This window comes from Dermacentor silvarum, chromosome 5 (genome assembly GCF_013339745.2).
Source record: "Dermacentor silvarum isolate Dsil-2018 chromosome 5, BIME_Dsil_1.4, whole genome shotgun sequence".
NCBI classification, from domain to species: Eukaryota; Metazoa; Arthropoda; class Arachnida; order Ixodida; family Ixodidae; genus Dermacentor; species Dermacentor silvarum.
This window is the reverse complement of record NC_051158.1, coordinates 47,735,045-47,748,510: the sequence shown is the minus strand read 5'-3', so window position 1 is coordinate 47,748,510 and position 13,466 is coordinate 47,735,045. Positions and strand designations below refer to the sequence as shown.

The window sequence follows — 13,466 nt, the reverse complement described above, 5'->3', positions numbered from 1 at the left end:
GAAAACCATGAATAACCTATGATGTTATAGGATTTCAATTGAAACGCGACCAGCTGAAACTACACAATTTTTGGTTTTTCAGCTATAACATACTTAATACTGATGACAGCGCAAAGATCCTAGTTCACTGCCCAGCCTACATATACACCTACATTGCTGCCAAGCCATTTTCTTTGCGTGGTACGGATCGGTAGCTATGACTGCTGGCGTGATGGGCATATTTTGGGCCAGTTTTTTAATTAAATCGTAAGTAGATTTAAACTTTTTTCCAAACACACTTCAAGGGTCTTTTTAAACAGACCTTCTGAAGGCAGACACAAAGGAATCATTTTAGGGTCAAAATGTAAAAAGATTTACAAAAAGGTGGCGACATACCTTAAAGCTTCCAAAGCGGACAAATTTGATCTGTCAATTTACATCTGTGAAATTCTTATTGTTTAAAAGGGCTTTGCAAAAGCTCTACTCACATAATAGTGATTTACTTGAGAGCCATGTATAGTATATCAATTTTTTCCACTTTAGATGTACTATTAGGTACAATTTACGAAATTGATATAGTTTTCCATTGCCAAGTTACGAAGTTGTTAACTTCATAGTTTCATTTCCTGAAAATTATTTTGAAAATTTGGGTTCTAAATCGGAAATTTGCAACTAACAGTCACTAGAGTTAAACTTTGTCTTTTAAATGCCACCAACCTCAACAAACTTGGTGCAGTGGTTGCCGAGAACAATTTACCTTGTCCCATGTATTTAGATAGGAGCCCCGAGCCAAACTCTTTTTCACATCTGCTCCCTTAACGACTCATTTCTTTTTCAGTATATCTCTATCGAAGCAAACCTGTGTACATGAAAGTATTAAACTCAAAATGACTACCTTCACGTGCTCTTCATCCAGAAAACTTTCTTCATTCAGAATACCACGGACTATTTCATCCACGCAGGTATGCAAGTTGTTTCACCCTTAAAGCAAACACACAACCCAGAGTGTATGACACATGATACAAGTCTTTATTATCAGGATCAAAATAGAAACAAAACAAGCACAATAAGGAACATGGAGTGTCCATCACGGGTATGGCAATTACATAAATACACAGCAGTCTTGCTAGACTGCTCTCTCTGTACATGTGATTACATGAGAAAAAAAAAAATGACATCAACGAAACGGAAAGCAAAGATGCAATCCCAAGAGGACAGAGAAAGTGCTCTTCATAGCCTTGCACCTGTCTCAACACGTGTCCACTTTCCAATGGCAAATGCAGTTTCGGGCAGCTACCATAGCACATACACTCTCTCACTCTCATTTCATACTTATATATATATCTCTCTATCCCCGTTTTTTTTTTCTTCTTCTTCTTCTTCTTCCGACGACTTCGAGAGTCGTATATCACCGCTTCAGAGCCATCCAGTGCGTCGGCAGCTCAGTCAAGTTCTTGGACTGCTGCGATACTCCTGTGGTAGCACCAACTTTGCACGATGACGTGCACGAAGTACTCACGGTACTTCCTTGTGACTTGGTATCGACACATATCTCCTGCTTATGAAGTCCTCTTTGTGCCAGCCAGCTCTTGCATACCACAGGCCTACAAGTAGCTGCTGGTCGTTCACACATAGCAGCAGCAGCAGCAGGGATGTCCGCCCCACGCCTGCACCTAAATAATCCCGCAGGTACCACGCGAACGGATTCTCTTCTGTACAGTCCATGCTGGAATGGCTCGGTCGGTTTGTCGTCAAACACTTGTTCCCTAAAAAGCCTGGTCCAGCCAGTCTTGGTGGGGAAGGGTGTGTTGTATAGGGAGATGGGAAAGGGTCACCTGGATTTCTTTAAAACATGGAGGGGAATTTTTTTTTTCCTTTTGCGCTTCAGTGTTTAACTTGTTGACTGATGATTGCTGCACACAGTTTTGCGCCTTCGCCGAGGATGAAGTTTTCGTGAAGGCCGTCGACCACCTGGACCTTGACATTGCCCTCGCAGCACTGAAAAGAAGCAAAAAAAAAAAAAAAAAACATTATGGCACTGTAGATAATTCGGTGCACAAAGCACATAAACCAGTGTTATAGGGTGAAACATGCTTCAGTTACCAAAAGCCCACACCATACTTTGATTTGCTTCACTTGCTTGTACTTCTCCAAACTACAAAATAGAACTTTTTGATCTTGGGTTATCTTTCCACTCCACGTCACACTTGTACTGGACTTTTTCCCAGATGTTCGGACAATGCTGTCCTATATTATTACTATGAACACGGTTAATGACTGTAGACTCAAACAAAACTAGGTTACATCAGGTGCCATCTGCTATGTGTTCTCCGACACAGAAAATATCCAGCATGCTTTTTCCTGGAACACTAGAGATGGTGCTGATCCTTGCCAGTGCTTTGATTGTTGCCATCATCTTGATGTCATCTCCTGCTCTTGATGACTGACATTGGCACTGCTTCAGCACTGGATCCAGCACTCTAGTTCTAAAATGCAAAAGTGTACTTTCTCCTCAGAATGGCAGTCAGCCAGCCTACTTCTACTGCACAACAAAACACCTGAAGCAAGGTCACAAACTTGTCAACTGCTCACACTACGATAGACTACAACCACACGTTCATCTATACACACTGTACAGGCCGTTCATAAACAGTCTACTAATAAAAGCAAGGGTGTCCTCACCTCAGAGAGACCGTAGTCAGCTGGCAGTTGCCTTGCCATCTTTCGTGGCCTGGATGCCTTGACAAGCACAACATCACCGTGGAACTTTGCGTGCGGCTGGTAGTTGGAACCAGCCTTGAGGAACTCGTAGAAGACGCGCGTAGCCGTAGCCACATCCTGGCGACTCGGGTGCACATTCGGATACGCCTTGAGAAGAATGTCGGTCGCTGCCTCCTGCTTGGCGTCCCAGTTCGGGTACTGGTTCATCTGACTCCGTACCTGCATTTAACAGAAGGCCGGAGCTTTCAGAGATGGCTCGCACACACTAGGGCAACATATGCGTTCACAACGGCAATCACAACGGCAATGCCTGCAGATTCGTGACCCATGCCACCACATACCCAGAATGGTCACATTGTTACACTGAACAAGGTACAGATTAACCATTTAACCAATATGAGCAGGATCACAGGTGGCACTACTCGAAACAGGTGCTACACCAAGCAGAGATTTTATTTCACCCCATCGCACCGCTAAAGGTTTGTTAGCAAGAGTACTGCCCCCATACTGATAGTGTTAGTTGAGTTTGTCAACACAATCCCTTTTTGTAAAAGAAATATACCATATTTACTTGTGCAAGACCCGCCCTTGAGTTCGACCTGGATCCCCCGCTCGTGTGAGCCGCACCTTGCCAGTATGGCAAAAAGCAAAAGTGCGGGTCTTGCTTGAATAAATACAGTGCGACTACTTAGTATGCGAGGGCACTGCTTTTCCCAACTGCGCAAACACACCCACACATTCCTAGCGTACAGATTGATGGTGTACCCACCTCGAGGAAGTCGATGTCCAAGTACTGCATGAGGAAGGCGCAGAAGAGCGAGGACTCCTCTTCGTCCTTGCTGTCAGTGAATCGCGACCTGTGGTGGGCGGTGTGAACAGCCATGTAATGGGGGGCACCGTCCAGGAGGGTCAGGCTGCCTACGGAGGCTCCCGATGCTTGCAGCTGAACGGCAATCTCAAAGGCAACCGTTGCACCGAACGAGTACCCAACTATGTGGTATGGTCCCTTGGGTTGAACCTCGGCGAGTTTCTGCAATGGTCCAAACAAAAAAAGGATCCATGTGTTGACTCATTGGCTACATCAAGTGTTTCCTTACGTCACTTGATCGATATAACTATCGAGAGATCAAGTAAAGGTGATGAGATGTTGGCACACCTGGACATTTTGTATAACTCGGATAGAACTGGCTTGTTTTGCAGCATGCCGAGGATTCTTTACATGTTCGCTCCTATTACTGTAGTTCTGTGCGCCAGGAGCAAACGACACCGGAGCCACAGTTTGCTTGATTGGCATGCGGATATTGCACTGTTTTGTAGCATAAGCTCTAGCGTTTTAATTTGCAGGGTAATCAAAAAGTAAAGGAAGAAATGTGTCGTCTAACTTGGAGGAATGCCCCACTCTTATTGTACCTACATATTCAAATGGAGGTATGTAGTGGAACAGGGAGAAGTAACTACTGTATGAGCATAGAAAGATGAGCAGAGTCACTGTTGGACTTTAAGCCAAAAGCCTATTTCTTTAGGCAACTCTGCGATGCTTTTGCTGAAAGACAAAGTTCTGCGATCTGCCCAGGAACGCAAACTCACCTGTAGGTAGATGGCGGCCATCTCTTCAATGGACCGCACGGGAATGTCGGGCGTCCTCTGCACTCCAACAGCTCGAACGGGGAGATGACTGGCCAGCTCAGACAGGCCGTTGACGTGGCCCTCGATCGGGTGCATGATGAACACAGGCGAGGCTCCCTTCAGCCCGTTCATCTCAACCAGGACGCTGTGGGGAACTAGCTCCTTGACAAGCGTCAACCGGGGTACTTCGGACACGTCCGCCGATTCTGCAAGCAAAAAAAATGTACAACCTTTAGAGCCTTGCTAGTCTTGCAAAGGAGAGGGAAGTGACGGTAATTAATGCAAGCTCGTATGCAACACTGTGCAAGAGAGCTTACAATCACAATTTCACAACAACTGCAGTCACTTGCACAGTGGCATCAAAGCTTTTGACAAAGGCTGTGCCTGGTAATTAATGGCAACCAGATCCTCTGCCACCCACCTTCGCTCTCTTGAGGCATGGCGGCGGCACTGTCGGACTTGGCCGGTGCACTGCTGGCACCACCGCCAATTTCACGCAGCCTGTTGATGGTGAGCTGCCTGATCTCTTGCATGGAAAGAGCAACGTCGTAGTCGCGCTCAATGGTCTGCTTCACCTCGACGCCCATGAGCGAGTCCATGCCCAGCTCGCCGAGGCTCATGTTTGGGTTCAGGCTGGATGGGTCCTTCACACCTGCAGATGAATCAAGCAAAGGAGCGTCTATACAAAAGGAGGTCGACAGAAGAAACCTCCGCACCAGGGCTTTGTCTTTAGTTAAAAACAACTTTCTCCTAGCAGGGCGTACACTTGTCCTTATATACTTGTAATATAAACGAGTCCTGAATGCCAACATCAACACCTCGAAGCATACACATTCTGCAAAACCAAAATACGCTCATAAGGAAATGTGTAGACCATCTTCATACATCTGATTTCATCTGACTAACCTAAGCCTCGTCTAAAAAAACTTGTCTCGTGGGAGAGTTGGGTTTAATATAGTTGGTTGAATAAATGTGCTTCGCAGTGCACCAAGAGTGAGCTTAAGATGTCTTCCGTACTTAATGTGACAATTCATAGAGTGTGGTCAAAGGCACCCTTTTTCTGTTATAGAAACATGTATAGCAAGCAGGACATCACTGCTCTTCTGCTTTAAGCGTCGGAGAACAACCAGCAGTAACTAAAATTTCTCAAGGCGAAAAGCCCTGTAGACATTACTGCTCTACTCACCAAGAATGTGTGCGATGGACTGGACAAGGTCCTGCTTGTTCTTGCTATCTGACTTGGTGGAGAGGTCGGCCTTTACCAAGCTCGAGACGACCGGGTGGCTCTGGCTGAGGAACCGGTCCATGACGGCCATGCAGGAACTGATCCGCTGGGGTAGGGTGCCGCCGACGACCACATCGGCACCCATGGTGTCGTGGAGGACGCCGACATCACCGATGGCGCCCCATTGGATAGCCAGGCCTAGACAAACATAATACGGCAACTTTAGTACTATGGCTACACCTTCAGATGCGACGGCCTTGCTGTGTAGTAATCTACAGTTTTTCTCAATTGTACTTTCCCCATTTGGCAGAGTACTTCTTAGCCAAAGATGTCTTAACTATTATAGTTTAGGAAATTATTGAATGTCATTACTTGTTCACGGTCACTTTATTGTTACACACTTATAGTTATTGCTAAAGTCGCAATATATATATTTCATTATTTCAGAATTCTAGCTGCATTTGTGCCTTCGCTGTTTTTCCTGTTATTACTTTTCACCTACACTCCTGGTTTGGGCAGCAGTATTTTCGAGTGAATTACTGGATCGGCTTGAGGTTTAGACATGCTGTGACTGTTGGTTAACAAAGCCAAACAGAAAAATCGAAACATGATAACTAGCGGGGATGACTTTGATGTGCCAACTTGCCGTGTGACAAATTTAAATCCAGACACCAGTGACGCTTACCTAGCACTGTCACGCAATAATAATGCAACACATTGAGGTCGCAATCATCCCACACCATGCAGATTCACTGCAAACATCCACTCACCGGGTAGTCCGTCAGCAACCCGTCGCTCGCAAATGCGTTCCATGACGGAGTTGGCGTAGCCGTAGTTGGTCTGCCCAGCATTGCCTCTGCCGCAGGACACGGAGGAGAACACAACAAAATGGTCGATCTCCGGACACATCTTTCGAGACAGTTCGTCCAGACGTTGCGTGCCGTCCACCTTGGGCTTGCACACAGTCTCGTAGGCCTCCTGCGTTTGGTTCTCAAGCAGTGCGTCGCGAAGGACCTGTGGGACGAGAACAAAGTATTCACTGAGACTCGAACCACATTGTTCAAAGTTGAACAATAAGCATTCAAAAGAGCATTGGACCGCAATGTCATATTTCTGTACCTGCATAAACATGTAGTTTCCCGAACTGAGCAGCCCAAATGAATTGATACAAATTTGTTTTCTATGCAAAACAAGAAAATTAACATAACGCAGGCTGTCCTGTTGCACTACACTGCACCTCTAACTCCACCCAGTACAGCAAAAGCTACAACTATCAGCAAAAAAATAAAGACTGATAAGTGGCTCATCTCTCCGAACGAACGACAAGCCCAATGTGCAGTGCTAATTCAACCTTGAATTTTTCGTTGAAGTCGCACTAAATATGGAAGGATTAGTAACAGACAATTGGCGACTCACTCTCGAGAGTCTTTTTGCCTGATCAACTCGGGCAAAAAGATGTACCAACAAGACCTACCACAAGCTTCCAACATGCTTCAACACTCCGAAGATACATTTTTCTAATGCATTGTTTAAAGGATGGAGCAGTGGATGACACACGTTCACCACTTAAACCATTGAATAATGCACGCACTTCCTTTCTGACATTAATGCCAGCTTGCACATGTTTCAGTTTCTTCTACAGGATAGTTCCAAGTAATTATAAAAACACGAGCCGTGGCCACTTACCACTGCCAGGTTGAAGATGCCACCGACTGGTCCCAGTGCCTTGGCGTCCTCGATGATCTGTCGGGCGCCCTTCTCGGTCGAGGCGTCGGCTTTGCTCACGACCACCTTGCAGCCAGCATGCTGCCACCGGTGAAGGCACAGCCTCTGGTATCCCGTCCGCACACCGGACCGTGCACTGAGCACCAGCTTGCGGCATCCGCGGTGCACCATCCAGTCGGCAAGCTCCAAGCCAAAGCCACCGAGACCGCCGGCGATCACGTACGACTTGTGCTCGTAGAAGCAGGTGCGGGCCACGGCCTCCACGGTGAGCGGCGTGGCGGGAGCTGTCTTGCGTGGGGTCTCTTCCGGCCTGACCTGTTCATGCAAAAAGGAACAATGAATGTTAGCAATTGATGGGAGGAATTGAGACTTGCATTCTCAACACAGTTGTCATATTGGCCACAACCTGCCCAAAGGCATTGACAAAGTTCATATGGTTTAAATTGAAGAGCTTGTACGTGTTTACCGACAAACTGTGCTAGCAAAGTTTTAGGTAAAGGTAAACAGCAGTTGTTGACCACTTCTTTTTTATCAAAAGTCTAGCGTTTTACTGGCAAAAAAACCTCCCAGCCAGTATTGGCTTCAGACAGCTGCTCTCAGTGCATTCAGAAGATGACTGAACAGTGCCAACACAATCTGGTTGAGTCTTGAATGATGAAAGAGAATTACCCGACTTTACAGGAAGGCCTAAATAATAAGTAAAAAAAAAAAGCTCTTGTCTTTTCAATACAAACTTTGAAGGATAGAACACAACTTAACTGCACCTCTATAACTATTGTTAAAGGTGGCAATACACACAGTGCTTCAGTTCCCACCATAATTGTAGCAAGTTTCTCAGAATGCACAAGTTAATTTATATTTAGCATATCCTGCCTTTGGAACAGATCAAAAGAACCAAAACAAAGCCAAACGCACCTCAAGCACCACTTTGCCCATGTGCTTTCCGGAGGCCATGAACCGGAATGCCTCCTCAGCCTGGTCCCGCGTGAACTTGATGGCGTCCAGGGGCCGCACCGCGCCCGAGGCAATGCCCTCGCGGACAAGCTCGGCAACGCGGCGCTTGTCGGCCGCCACGAAGGGGTCGTCGCCGAACAGTGCGTCCAGCAGGATGCCGTGGAAGGTGACGTTCTTGAGGAATATGGACATGCCCAGCGGCGAGTTCTTGGACAGGTCGAACTTGCCAATCTCCAGGAATCGGCCGTGGGTAGCCAGGCAGCGGACGCTGGCCTGGAGCTTCTCCTCGGCCAGCGAGTTGAGTACGAGGTCGACGCCTGGTGGTTGAACAAAGATGATGGTGAGACTTTTGGCACAGGTGGGCATTTTGTTAAACTAGAGAACCACAATTACGCTAGTTTAAATGCCATAAGTCAGTCGCTGTTTAAGCCCTCTGATGCATGGAGAAAACAAGCTAATAGTGCAGTTGGGACATCTATACTTCTTGAAGTAGACAGGTATTGCTGGTCATTCATGCCATGCGACCAAAGAAAGGCTTGCACAGCGAAATATTTTTAAGTTAAGTGAGAAGTTAGTGAGAAGTTAAGTGAGAACACTTACAGACTTGAACAAGTTCCCTTCAGAGCCTTCTAGGCTTTATTAGGACATATCAATCTCACACTGCGCAACCTAACAGTCAAGCTCCGAAAATATTTTCCACGTATTCAAAATAACTCGCCTCTTACAACTCATCAGCCTAACATAACTTCCCCATAGAGCGCAGATTACTTATGAAAATAATTGCAGCCAAGACGGTAGATTTCAGGCCTCATCATTATCGGATGATATGTGCTCAAAAGCAATAGCCTTATGACAACAGTACATAGCATTCAAGAAGTTTGCGAATTTAGGCAGCATGCATGAACTCAATTTCATTTAATGCTCTACCTCTTTCACTTCCGCAACGAATCAACACACTCACCCCGGCCCTTCGTCTCCATGAGGATGTGCTCCTCGAACGAGAGGTCGCGTGAGTTGGCGAAGTTGCGGTCCTCCAGCTGAGGGAAGCGCCGCTTGAGGAACTCTCGCTTCTCCTTGGAACCTGAGAAACACCATGATGAGACGATATTAGCTTTGCAGCGTCACAAATTCGAACAACTAAAGTTTGCAGTCAGCAGACTTGTGGTATATGAGGCAAGGGCATGAACAACGAAATGGCAGCAATGCCTAAATCTCAGCAATTAAATTATGGAGTTATGGAGGATTACAGAGTTGTCAAAATGATGGTTTCTATCATCCACTATTATGAACAATCTCACCCAGCAAATAGCAAACAACATTACTCAAATGAAGAGTGTGTGAGGCCAACAGGCAGGTAATCTGAAGAAGACGCAAACGTTAATTGTAAGCTAGCCAATCTGACTGAACGATATACACTTACTTTTACTTCGCAGTGTCCTTGGGTCAAACTTGGGTCAAAGAAAGAATCATGCATAGGACCGAAGTGCCCAAATATAAAATCGTTCCGTTTTTGGTCTGTCTTTTTTTTTTCACCAATATAAAAATCCAAAAGACTCATGAAGGCTAACACTACCGTATAGTTGTCCATATTGTTACATATCTAACTCGCACACACTTTCTAAATATGGAACACACAGAATGAAGTGGCATATGCATCTCTGCTTTGGCGCACTCGGCACCTACCGACAGTGGTGAAGACTGTGCAACCCATGGACAGGGCGATGGAGATGGCAGCCTGCCCGACACCTCCACTGCCAGAGTGGACAAGCAGAGACTCTCCTGGCCGCATGTTGCCTCGCACCAGGAGGGCGTAATAGGCAGTCGAGTAGGCAACTGGAACTGTCGAGGCCTCTTCGAGGCTCCACGACTCGGGCACCTCCCACAGGAAGCCCGGGTCGGCGGCCACTGCCGTGGCCATGCCTTGGGCAGCCACGGATCCCATGACTCGGCGCCCCTTCGGGTCGCGGCCCGAGAACTCCAGGCCGAGGACGCAGTCGGATGTGGCCAGGTTGCCTGTTTGAATGAGCAAAAGATACGAGTTACTTTTCCTCTCGCCTTGTCTAAGCATATAGGCATGCCAAACAAAATAATGAAATATTAGTCCGACATGTCCAAGCACAGAATTAATGGCTACCACAGTCTGTTCTCGTACACACTTATTTTCCAGTGCGCAGAAACCATCAGATGATTGAATTTTTCTTGAAGCCTATGCCTGTGGCCTCGAATAAGTTGAAAGGCTCCAACGTGTACTGGTGAGCAACTACACTGCAGTACAATGCGAATTAAGACATTGCAGACATACGATACAGCAAAAAAGAGACTTTTTTGTGGTTGTTTATTTCTTGCTTTCACATTCGTTTCAATTCACAGATAAGGCACAGGCTAAAGATGGTCACTATCTATCGAAAATTGGTTTAGGGCTGAAGTGCCATTTAAAAAAAGCCTCTTTCATCGAGCCGATCTTAATTCTGGCTCCTTCTCACTGAAATTACTACAGGTTTCTGCACACGCAAAGTACAACGCACCTCCTTGATACAGTCAGCACCTAGGTGACAAAAATATTATGCCGCTTGGCACAAAACTATAGGCATAGCCTGTCAGAAATAGCAACAGGCACAAGATTTACAAATGACACATACCAGGCAGGGCATCCGGCGGAAGCTTTCCAGTGGCCAGCATGATATCTCGGAAGTTGAGCGGAGCGTAGTACACACTGCACAGGACTCCGTCCGCACTGCTAGACGGCGACGCGTATCGCAGCGGAGACTCGTACCACTTCAGGCTCGACAGATCACCTCGGGTCTGCACGTTCAGGAAGGCGTACGGCGTGGTGGTCTTCGGGGCTCCATCAGACTGTGTGACCACGTGCCTGTATGATCCCCACTGCCCATCACGGTATACGTTCATGACCAGGTCCTTCTCCAGTATGTCCTTGTACGCCGGGTTGCTTGGGCTGAAGTCGGCGACCTTGTTCGATCCCTTGACGCTTGCGTTGAATATGCACCTGATGTGGCTACCGGTTTCCTGCCGGAGGCAGTTGGTCAGTCCCACGACTCCGCTGATGGCCACGTCCTCGGCGAGCAGCCAGACATTTTCGCCAACGGGCCTGCTCTCGTATTCGGCTGCCTTGGTCTTGAGGGGCTCGACCCAGTCGTATCCGGCGTTCTTAACCCGGATCACCTCCTGCTTGGATGGGTCGATGGCCGCTGTCGATGTCTTCCTGAGCAGGAGCAGTGTAGAGACGTTGTTGGACTTGAGGCCGACCACATGAAATCCGCGGGCACGGAACGCCGCCTCTACGGTCGCGCTGGCGTGGACCCGGAGTGGGACCTTGCCGACAGTCGACAGGAACATCTCAGCCGGAGTGAGGGCTGTGCGATGGGCGAGCAGGACGAAGCCGTGCTCCTTGCACTGTGAGGAGAGTTCCTCGGCCAGAGACTCCAGGCTCTTGCCGGATGTGCCGGCAACACCGCGCATGACAATCAAGTCAGCCTCGGGAAGGCCGTTCTTGGAAGCCGAGGCAGGGTCCCACGTTACCGTTCTCGTTCCTTCCGGAAGCTGTTCGGCCGCGATCGTGTCCGGAGCTGGGTGGGCCACGGTGTAGTCCGTCTTGAGCAAGATGTTTGACAGGCGCAGCAGATCTGTCACCCACGGCGCCAGCACCACGCCACCTTCGCCTGCCAACTCCAGAACGCGGATCTTCTTGGTGCTCGTGTTCTCAACCACGACGTCCAAGAGGTACCGCAGTGGGTCCTCTTCGAAGAGCACAGTGTTGAGAAAGTCCCGTTCCAGGTCTTCCTTGTGGGCTGTTAGGGCCGTCTGGACGGTGGCGACCAAAGACGCGGCGGAGCCGTTGGCCTGTTTTTGGATGGCAGCCAGGACTTTGAGGAGGCCGTGGTTCTCGCCCGGGTTCTCGAGGTAGCGGTTGAGCACTTGTTCGGGAGCCTCACGGAAGCCGTTCATAACATCCGAGATTTGTGCCTTGTTCTTGCCACATGACTCGAGGACACGCCGTGCAATGCCGCAGCACACCTCGACGTACTCCCGGACACAGGACTCGCGCTCGTTGCGAGCAGAATCGTCGTCTGCGTATGGCACAAACTGGTACTCTTCGAGGAACGGCGTCTGCTGCACGGCCCGCCGCGGGGCGATGCTGGCCTTGAGGCCTCGCATGGCGACACCACCAGCGCGGCACGTGTTGAGGTAGCGGTCGTAGACAATGTCGATGCCTGGGAAGAGAAATTGCAAGATCAAAAAAAATTGTTTGAAGACACAGGCCTAGAGTACACAGAGCAAGAAAATTTTAGACTGCACTCTGGATTATGTTTTCTAATGTAAGCAAAAAAAAAGGAAAAGCCTTCTAGTCCATCCTAACTTCTGTACATGTATATTTTGTATTGTTACTTGGATCTACCTCAGCCTTTGCTTGTGCACAAATAAAGGCCAAGAGAAAACAATACATCTGCTAAGGAAACACTATACGTCAATAACCAACGAACTGCCATGAAGAATTTTGTCTTAGGGACTGAAGCAAAGAGAAACAGTATGGAATTCTAGTGCTTTTGAGCTATATCATAAAGCTTTCCTTAATGCCCAACTAACAGATGAAATAAATGGGACGCGCAACACTACTCACCTGCATCTCCGGCCTTCTCGACGACCTTGGCGTGGACTGCGGGGTCAACGCGACATGATTGAATCCTGACAGGCAGGTTGAAGGTTCGCTGTGGGTTGCCCAGGATGCTGAACTGCAGCATGGTGTCGATGAAGGTGACCCAGTTGTCTTCCCACTTTAGCTTGCCGTACGGCTCTGCAAAAGTCGCAATTCAGACAGAAATGTCCTTTTAAAAGCGGAGCTCCGCTGTTCACGAGCACTCTGAAGAGTAGCGCATGTACTTAAGTACCGCGGCGCTACCACATGTGGCATGCACTATCACATGAGAAATGTACCTATGAGCATATTTGAATTGATTCGAATTCTGGGGTCTTACATGCGAAAACAATGATTGGATTATGAGGCATGCCGTAGTGGGAAACTCTGGATAAATTTTGACCACGTACCAAGGGACCTTTACTGTGCCCCCAATGCACGAGACATTTTCGCATTTTGCCCCTATCGAAATGCGGCCGCGGCAGCCAGGATTTGATCCCGCGACCTCGTGCTTAGCAGCACAACATCATAGCCACTAAGCCACCACGATGGCTGCGAGCTCATTTCTCATAATTGCGGTGTTCT

At 47.9% G+C, this 13,466-nt stretch overlaps 1 protein-coding gene across 2 annotated transcripts in view; it reads right to left on the bottom strand.

Annotated features, from left to right (window-relative positions):
- Window positions 1-989: 989 nt before the first annotated feature.
- LOC119453373 (fatty acid synthase) overlaps window positions 990-13,466 on the bottom strand; it is a 52,514-nt gene continuing 40,037 nt past the window's right edge. For both annotated transcript variants that reach the window (XM_037715412.2, XM_049667822.1), the window contains exons 15-27: window positions 12,867-13,040; window positions 10,870-12,459; window positions 9,914-10,243; window positions 9,192-9,311; window positions 8,192-8,547; window positions 7,238-7,591; window positions 6,322-6,565; window positions 5,513-5,749; window positions 4,748-4,978; window positions 4,288-4,532; window positions 3,470-3,730; window positions 2,662-2,919; window positions 990-1,977 (exon numbers count right to left, since the gene is read on the bottom strand). In XM_037715412.2, coding sequence (XP_037571340.1) covers window positions 1,864-1,977; window positions 2,662-2,919; window positions 3,470-3,730; window positions 4,288-4,532; window positions 4,748-4,978; window positions 5,513-5,749; window positions 6,322-6,565; window positions 7,238-7,591; window positions 8,192-8,547; window positions 9,192-9,311; window positions 9,914-10,243; window positions 10,870-12,459; window positions 12,867-13,040 — 4,514 coding nt within the window. In that variant the 3' untranslated portion in view covers window positions 990-1,863. The remainder of the gene's footprint in view (window positions 1,978-2,661; window positions 2,920-3,469; window positions 3,731-4,287; window positions 4,533-4,747; window positions 4,979-5,512; window positions 5,750-6,321; window positions 6,566-7,237; window positions 7,592-8,191; window positions 8,548-9,191; window positions 9,312-9,913; window positions 10,244-10,869; window positions 12,460-12,866; window positions 13,041-13,466) is intronic.